This window comes from Micromys minutus, assembly GCF_963924665.1.
Source record: "Micromys minutus genome assembly, chromosome: 6".
Classification (NCBI taxonomy): Eukaryota; Metazoa; Chordata; class Mammalia; order Rodentia; family Muridae; genus Micromys; species Micromys minutus.
This window is the reverse complement of record NC_137975.1, coordinates 37,146,376-37,155,841: the sequence shown is the minus strand read 5'-3', so window position 1 is coordinate 37,155,841 and position 9,466 is coordinate 37,146,376. Positions and strand designations below refer to the sequence as shown.

At 35.3% G+C, this 9,466-nt stretch overlaps 1 protein-coding gene across 3 annotated transcripts in view; it reads right to left on the bottom strand.

The window, feature by feature from the left end:
- Window positions 1-8,305: 8,305 nt before the first annotated feature.
- Window positions 8,306-9,466, bottom strand: part of BRINP3 (BMP/retinoic acid inducible neural specific 3) — a gene marked incomplete at both ends in the record, with an annotated part of 389,121 nt that continues 387,960 nt past the window's right edge. For all 3 annotated transcript variants that reach the window (XM_080918308.1, XM_080918309.1, XM_080918310.1), the window contains one exon: window positions 8,306-9,422. In XM_080918308.1, the coding sequence (XP_080774434.1) occupies window positions 8,306-9,422 (1,117 nt within the window). The remainder of the gene's footprint in view (window positions 9,423-9,466) is intronic.

Sequence of the window (9,466 nt, the reverse complement as noted above, 5' to 3'; positions counted from 1 at the left end):
TTTGTAAAATAAAGTCATTTAAAAAAAAAAAGATAAGGTACAGTGGCAGCCCTGCACTAAGCCTGATCTGGAATTAGGATGTGTGGGCCTGGCGTGGTAACAACCCGCTAAGGGAATAATGAGTGAGAATGGTGTGGCAAGGTTTCACTTTAAAACAACTCATGGGCTGCCTGGGACAGAGAGTACTTAGAGGTCAGGGTGGAGCTGCTGAGATAAATTACTGTTTGATTCCATATGAACCTACTGTGCCGGAACTAGCTTGGAAGTGACTGCCCAGGTCAGAGTAAGCCAGGGGCAGTGCAGAGCAGTAACATGTAGAACCAGTCATGACCTCTTCTATTATTTACTGTACAAGGAAGAATACTTAACTTCTTATAATGCTGATTTTGGTCTGTGAGTTGTTTTTGGGGTATTCAGAGCTTTCTGGGGCTAGTATCCAATTATTAGTGACTGAATTTTTTGTGTGTTCTTTTGTGACTGGGATATCTCACTCAGGATGATATTCTCTAGATCCATTCATTTGCCTAGAAATTTCATAAACTCATTGTTACTAATATCTGAGTAGTACACCATTGTGTAAATATACCACAATTTCTGTATCTGTTCAACTACTGAAGGACATCTGGATATTTCAGCTTTTGCCTATTATAAATAAGGCTGCTATGAACATGGTGGGGCATGTTTCCTTATTGTATGTTGGAACATCTTTGGGGTATATGCCCAGAAGTGGAATTACTGGGTCTTTTGGTACTTCAGTACTATGTCCAATTTTCTGAGGAACTGCCAGACTTATTTCCAGAGTGCTTGTTCCAGCTTACAACCCTACCAACAGTGGAGGAATGTTCCTCTTTCTCTGCATTCTTGCCAGCATCTGCTGTCATCAGACTTTTTTATCTTAGCCATTCTGACTGGTGTGAGGTAGAATCTCAGTGTTGTTTTGATTTGCATTTCCCTGATAATGAGGGATGTTGAACATTTCCTTAGGTGCTTCTTAGCCATTGGATATTCCTCAGTTGGGAATTCTTTGTTTAGCTCTGTACCCCACTTTTAATAGGATTGTGTGATTCTCTGGAATCTAATGCCTATGTTACATTTGGTTTACATGTACTTTATGCTAGTAAGATTTCAAAGCATACTATCAAATTTTAACAAAAATCAAGTACTGACAAAAATATATTCATATAGTTTTATGCAAATATGCTTTAAAAATTTGTATATTTATCTTGGTTTTTAAAAATAAATTTGTTAAAAAACTTTGGAAATAGAAAAAATAATGCTGGTTTTGGTATGTTGATTTCAAATTTACTATAGGGTAAATAGTTCAGAGATAAATATCATACATAGAAACGATTTTGATTGAGTCTTTATATTCTAAACCATATTTCACCATCATTCATTCATTCATTCATTTACTCACTCAATACCCTTTTCCTAGACTTATACATTATTCTAGTTAATGAAATTTTTAATTGTATGCTCATCAAGCTTTTATATTAAAATTTATAGAAGTGTGTGTGTGTGTGTGTGTGTGTGTGTGTGTGTGTGTGTGTCCCATCTGCTAGATATATTAACATTAAAAATAGGCATAACATCAGAAAGCTGACATTAGCTTTTATACCTTGTTATAAATGCAGGTTATCTCAGAAAACAGTTGTCCTTGTTGTTGTTATTGCTGTTCTGCAAATGGGATTTTGAATGAAAATAAATGCTTTGTAGCATTGTATTTGCTGGGCAACCAATATTCCTGGGTAGAAGATTTTGCTGACTGATGACAGGTCACTTTGTAAGAAAATGTAGCTGGGCATTTAGGATCCTGTGTCTGCTCCACAAGCACCTTTGCATAGCTAGATTTGTGTTAGGATAAAATGAATTCAGTGGAAGAACCAAGCAGGGAATAGTGGAGAGCTGCATTAAGAAAAACATTGCATACCCAGGCTCCTTACAGGTTGTATCTTTACCCTATGGACAGACATAAAGGAAATTTGCATTTAAAAAGGTTTCTGCCTTCAGTGGTCATTCAGTAACAGAATGGAGAAAAGACTGGGAAGGTATCAAGGGGAATTAGAAGGAGATGATGCTGTGGATCTCTACCATTGTAAAACTCTGGTATAAAAAAAAAGAAAGACAAAGCTTCCCAATAAACACTTGAAACTGAAAGTGTAAACAATTATTCTTTTACACAGAGCTCCAGAGTAACACAACCAATGAAATCATTCATCTCCTGAAAAGAGGTTATGTAGCCTAAGGTAGGAGGGGAATTCCAATTGGGTAAGGAGGGAGGGAGAAGAACTTAAATTCCCATGAACCAAGGCTTTAATCTACATGTAGGGTACTAGGAGATACCTTAAGACCTTTGAATATATAATAAACACAATAAAATATGAGTAAAACATTATGTAAGGTGGATAATGATGTTTAATCAAAATGATTAGAGACTGCCTCTCTCTTTTATTTATTTTTAAGTAACTTTGTGTATAAGGAAGCATGGGAGAAGAGTGGGGCTCAGAAGAGTGGATCAATAGTGTCCACCAGGGAGTTCTCACAACTAAAGCATCAACAGTTCCTTGACCGTGCATATTGTGCACCAGGATTTCAAATATTCGTAAACTTGTAATGTCTCATAGTGATTATGTTTAATTATAATACCTTAGCTCCATAGATGCACCTAACACCATTTCCTCACTTGTAGATCACATTAACTCCATAGCTTACTAGACATATGGGTGCATTACTTCCATATTAACTTTGCCCCTCCAATTTTAGAAAAACCTGAGGATTTGTTTTATTTGCTATTCATCATTTAAGTCAATTTTGAAAATCATCACAGAAAATACATCAAGCATGTAGACTGAATGGGTAAAGAATGGGAATATATTTTTCTCAAAAACAAGTACAAAATCATCATAATGCTTGTACAAAAAATAACCAGGAGATTCGTAACTTTTGATTGAGATGCATGCACATAGTAATCTTTAAAAAAAGAATAAGAATGAGTTAAAAAGTCTGGTGATTCATTCATTTCAGCATGTTTGAAAGCTCCATCACAATCATTCTCACTGTAATAATGTGCATGACAGGAATAGAGAAATGATAAATATGCAAAGAGATTACAATCTCACATGCAATCTCTCTTGTACACCATGCCACAAGGTTATGTCTGGATGGTTAACTAGTAAAATATGCTTTGCAGTTGTTTCACAGAAGGCATATGGCCTAATCACTAGACTGAAAAATATTTCAGTCATTGATTGGTTAAACTTATTTAGACTGCATTAAATAATTTTGAAGGGCATGTGTTATTCTGTCTGAAATTCATTTATTTGTATTATTTTATCACACTCATATTTCCTGCCATAAACATCAAATCATGTAACATGGATATTCCAATTAACTAGACTATTAAAAATTATAATGTCCGTAATATAAGTTTCATGCAAGTTAAATGGAGATATTTGTAATTTTCTACTTACTAAAGCATCTTTATCGAAGGCTGGAATAATAATTAGGGATGATGATTGAACTATTTTTTAAAGATTTGCTTTAGATTGCCAGAATTATAGGATATAGAAATATAAATCCATGTAGGTGGAGGGAAAGAAAGTACATTACCAATGCCAGAACCAGAAAAGACACAGCAAATGGATAGAGCAAGCTGTTAGCTTTCAGGTTATAAAAATCCCACAGGTTGTACATTTCTAAAGCACGTTCCAGTAAGACTAATATCCATTGCTTTATAGTATACAATGTCTGAGGCAAGAAAAAATCTTAATTTTTGCTTAAAATTATTTAAATAAAAATGATCCGAAAAGAAGTGCACAGTGAAGCTAGCGGCACTTCTGCTCTGTGTAAGTGGATATTATTACCAATGATGTTGATCTGGAAAATATACAAAAGCCTCTTAAAATCCCAACTTGTGTTTATTACTTTTTTTAAAGACAGTATCTCCCTGTATCCCTGGCTATGTTGGAATTGGTTATGTAGACCAGGCTGGCCTCAGAGTCACAGAGATCTGCCTGCCCTTCCTCCTGAGGGCTGAGATTACAGGCACATGCTACACCATTATGCTTGTTTTTAAAAATTGGTTATACATTCTTTGTTTCCAGCATTTAAAACTTTCAGTTTTCTATATTTTATTATGCTTACTTCTCCTCATTGTCTTTTATTTCATAATGTATGAACTTATTTGGATTTGGTGAAGTAATGAATAGATTGTGTTTTTCAAACAAATTAAGTGAATGTTGGATAGCCATTCAATATCTTATTTTTTAGCACACAATTATTTATTGATTCATGAAAATCACTTAGCTATATATTTATAGGTGTTAATAACATATTACTAGTTAAAACAATGTGTTATTTAAAAAAATAGGCAAAATTTGTGTGTGTGAGTGTGTCATCCAAATTAACAAACTTGGATCTTATTAAATTCTTTTCACAATGCTTGCGATTTTACACAGAACTAATGGTGTTTTTAATCCATGTGATTATAACTCAAACAAGTGTCAGTGCTGAAATATATGAATTTGTGGAATCTATGCCATATCTTTCCCTCAGATTGATTACAAATTCAGCTCTCTATGGTCTCTTCCACAGACTGTAATGTGTTGAATTTGTCATAATGGAAGCGAATATTTGCTTAGTACTCAAGAGTTATGCTTCCATTTTTTTTTTCATTTTTATTGGATATTCTCTGTATTTACATTTCAAATGTTATACCATCCTCCTCATTTCCCTTCCACTCATTCCCCTCCCCCTCCTCATCTTGCTTCCATGAAGGTGCTCCCTCTCCCAATCACCATTTCCACATCAGTGCCTTGGCTGGTTTATAATGTTGTTCTTCCCATGAGGTTGCAAATCATTTTTCAAACAAGAAAACCACACATTAACTATATTTAATGTGATAGTTAGAGATCCTCTGTAATATGTTTCTTAACAAAATATTTATATGTTCCTGAGGATTTACTTTTCTCTTAAATTTTTTGCTTTTGGCTCTTATTGCTCCTCTTCTCATCGCAACTCATGTAAGAGAGTATTATCTGTGTCATTCATTTTAATATGGGACACGGATGTCTTCCCTCTTCAGGGAAGAGATGAGTCTGATGGCAGGACTATACAAGGTTCAAGAAAAGGATAAAATTATTTTTATATTTGTATAGGAATTATAAAAATATAGAGACAACCAAAGAATTTTGCAGCATATTTTGTTGAAATAAACTCTGAAGGATTACCAGCTATTTTATTTAAGGTTATTTTGTTAATGATTTCATCCAGTTTAACATCCACTGGCTATGCCAGGTATAGCAGGTTCGCTCAAATTATGATGGTAATCAATGCATGTGGAACAGCGGAGACTCCCCTAGAGAAATCAAATTCTCCATATTGTTATTTTCATTTCTGGAACTCAATTTCCATGTAATTTATTCTGCTTACAATTAGAGACATACAGTGAGAATATCAAGGTGGTAATAGCAGAATCTATAGAGACAGCCTGGTGGTCCAGAGCTCGGGCTTCTCTCACAGAGGACTGGAGTTAAGCTGCTTTCCATCCTATAACTTCAGCTCCAGGGGAAGTTTTGCCTTCTTCTTCTAGCTTCTGCATGCACTGCACACAGTTAAATTCACACACAGGAAAACATAGGCATTCACACATACATGTAAACAACAAAAATTGTTTACAGAAACTGAGTTTACAAAGAAAGTCAAACTAAAACACCCATTAAAAATATGTGTTTGCCTTAAATAGGTCTTTGATAGAAAAGTTATCTTTATTTTAGATTTCCAAGTTTTTCCATATTTAAGAGGTAGAGGCAGAGGATCAGGTGTTCAAGTTCTTCCTAGCCATAATGTTCAGCCAGGACTATAGAACATCCTGACTCAAACAGAAACAATTCTAAAATTTTTAAACCCCTACAAGAAGTGTTTGCGTATAAACCAATTCAGGAGAAATGATACTGTAAGGTCTTTAATCGCTGCAGGCATAAATATTATGTTGTCTATAAATTCTTGCATATTTCTTGATATTTAATAATATGTGGCTAACTAATAACTGGTAGTCATGTATTGGCAATATATCCTTTAAAATATGTATTGGCACTTAAGAATGTTTTGGTATGTTTACATATAGTTTTTTTTTTTCATTATCATAGAAATACAATTTAGAGAAAAGAAATTATTCTTTTCTTTGCCATTCAGAGAGATCATTAAGACATTCAAAACACTTACCAGAGAGTTGGAGATAATTGTATTTTATTCCACTCAGTATGATTGTTAGTTTATATTTGCCACTACTGGAAGTCTATAAGCACTTTCTTACCTGTGGTTGTGGGATCTTCTCTTCTTCTCTCTCTTACATTGTCCATGGGATAATCAGCCACAGAATAAACGATGTAAAACCATTTCACATTTTAGTTACATGGGAAAGATTGCTTTAAAATTCCCATTAATAATTGTGAAAGGTGCTCAGACAATTTCTGAGTGGCAGATTCTTAGATCATCTGACACTGTGATGATTTTGCAAAGGTAATTGTAAGTATATTGATGAGTATGCACATACTGTGGGTGATTGATTGTATCTGATAAATGACAACTTTATTTTATTTTTATTGTAGTTTCAGGAATGCCTTGATTTCAAATGTTTTACAACATTATCTGATTTAAACTCATTTTTTGTTACCTATGTTTTAACACACACACACACACACACACACACACACACACACACACACATGTTGATTCCTTTAAGAAGAATCTGTTCAACTTCTCAGTGTGTGGTTTAAGGAATTTAACTAACTGCTCCAAATCTTTGCTACAAAGGGAAGGGAATAGTCTAAAGCTATTGTTTTTTACCAATACAGTATTTGCTATCACAGAAGAGTTGAAGAATGTTTAATATTTATGGTAATTGTCTATTGAATTATCAATAATAACGAGGGTATTAGACATTGGACATCCTGTTTTGCCTTGCAGACAGGCTTAATATATAGTGTAGAATCTTGTAACTTATTTTTTAACTGAAAATATATATCTCAAGAGTCCTGAATATGTGCAGAATGCTTCTATCATGGCATTTATTGTCTTGTTTAAATTTCATGATTTTTTTCATGAATGTCTCTTTTTGTATTCTTAGAAAACCTGTCCTATAATTTTAAAAGATCTGGTCTTGATAGTTCACTTTGTTATACATTGAGGAAAGTTTGTAAACTATATCTAGAAAAGATCTGTGATAACAAAATATTTTCACATAATTGTGTACTCTATTATAATGACATTTTAATTTATAGAAAAATAATCATATATATATACATTTCTATAACTGACACGCAAAATCAATGTAACTTTCAAAATAAGCATTTAAGCTAGCTATAACAGGTCTCTACATCAAGTGTATTTTAGTAATGTGAGTCTAACAAAAGGTAACATAATTATTTGCATGTCAAGTACTTATGTGAGCATCTTTTATACCCTTAAATTATAACTTGTGAACTCTAGAAGTGTTAGCTTATGGACATTTGTAAGGTACTGAAATCACTAGCTTTTTACTATCCAAAGTTATTATGCAGAATATCAGTTAGAGCTAGAATTAGTAAGGAGGGTCATAAAGGATGCTATGGTTCATGTTCCTTGTACTTCGGCTTATAATTATTTCATGTTGATGCATGATGGTTGAAATGTGTTGATATTTATTTAGGAATTAATTTTTATAACAATCATAATGGTGGGTGTTTTTTTTTTTTTTTTTTTTTTTTTTTTTTTTTTTTTTGCTGTAGTTTCTGTGTGATGCTGATAGTTCTTCACCAAAAGGAAGGAGCTGGATGCAAGCAGGTGAAAAGATGATCAAAAGGAACCTTCAACTGTTTCCATTAAAAAACCTTAGTGAATTTTCCCCGGGTTCCTACGACCTCTATCAAATAGAACTCATTTCATGGAAAAAAAATGAATCCCACAGCACTTCTTGTTAATAACTGTTCAGCTACAAAATTTTATTGGTATCTTTTTATGTTCCCTCTAGAGAATGTAATGCACAAAAGCATTGCCACGGAACATATAAAATTACAAATGAAATTTATTGTAAAAAGTAGAACGTCTTCTAGACTGGTGTCAGTATTTATTTCATTCATAAACCAAAACCGTAGTATAATATATTCATTGTCAGCAAGTTCATGTATGTAAATTGCCATCCCACGTTATTGACTGATATAAGACAGATATTGAAAAGACAATTTAAATTTACTTTTCCAAACATAAACTTCCACAAAAGCACTGTAAAAACTCCTTCAAGATTTTGGGTTGTGCTTGACATGTATGGTTAACTACATAATTTGGTTGTGTCATAATCCACTGTGTTTGGCAACTTGGCATTAAATGCCTGAAGAGCAGACTGAATTCTCACCACCTCACTAGTAGACAGCTTGAGTCTATGACGAAGCAAGCAAGAAAACAGATCCAGGCGGCGCTGACCAGGTGGGGAGAGTTTATTTACACGGTCTCTTATCTCTAATAGCTGCAAAAGGGCTGAGTCCTGGGATCCCTGAGTGTAGGGGTAGTCCAGCTGCAAAATCAGGTCCCGAATGGCTTCCGGGTCAAAGTGCATGCTGTAACCAAACACTTGGATGTTGTTGATTTTCATGTAGCCCAGGTTCCGGGATGGGTCAATAAACTCCAAAGGCTCGTAGTAAATGCTCTCATTGCTATTGGGGCCATTCGCCTTGATGCGACTCCTCAGGTAGATGTGCACGGTCTCAAAAAATGTCTTCCATTTGTTTCCCAGAGTCAGTGTCCAGTTGTAGCACTGCAGTGGGAGGTCCAGTTTAGTCCGTTCCCAGTCTGGAAAACTACTCTCGCTCACAGGCATAAACCAGCTTTCGGAGTGGCTGCCTCCAAAGGGATTGACATAAACAGCCAGCACCGGCTCCAACGTGCTGTTTTTAGTTAAGCAAATCTGTAAAGAGAGACCCAAGATCATGTGGACCAGAGTGGACTTGTACTTGTTGCTCTTCAAGGTTAGGAGCATCCGCTTTCTCCAGGAAGGATCAAACCAGCTGTTGAGGCGCATGTCATTGCTGATAAAGATGGCATGGACTTCTATTCGTCTGTCTGTTTTCTGCAACAGGTATTTCATCTCCAGGTCTTGTAAGTCGGTCTCAAAGCCAATGTAATGGTCGGTTGACTCAGCTACTTCAGGCTTGCAGAGTCCCTGGCTCAGCATGTAGCCGGTGTTGCAGGTGCCGCAGCGGGTGCGGTTGTCAGGTGCACAGGTCAGGCAGGCTGAGGCATCACCCACGGTACAGGGCAGAAAGGATGTGCACACTACCTGGTCGTTGGGGCATGTGCAGGAATGGGTTTCCTCGGAGAAGCTGCCCAGAAGGCCATTCTCATTGCAGTAGAGAAAAGACTGGATACGGGTGAGCCAGTAGGTGGAAGTTCTAGAAATAGAAAACAAGAGGAATCTAAATAAATATTTAGAGTC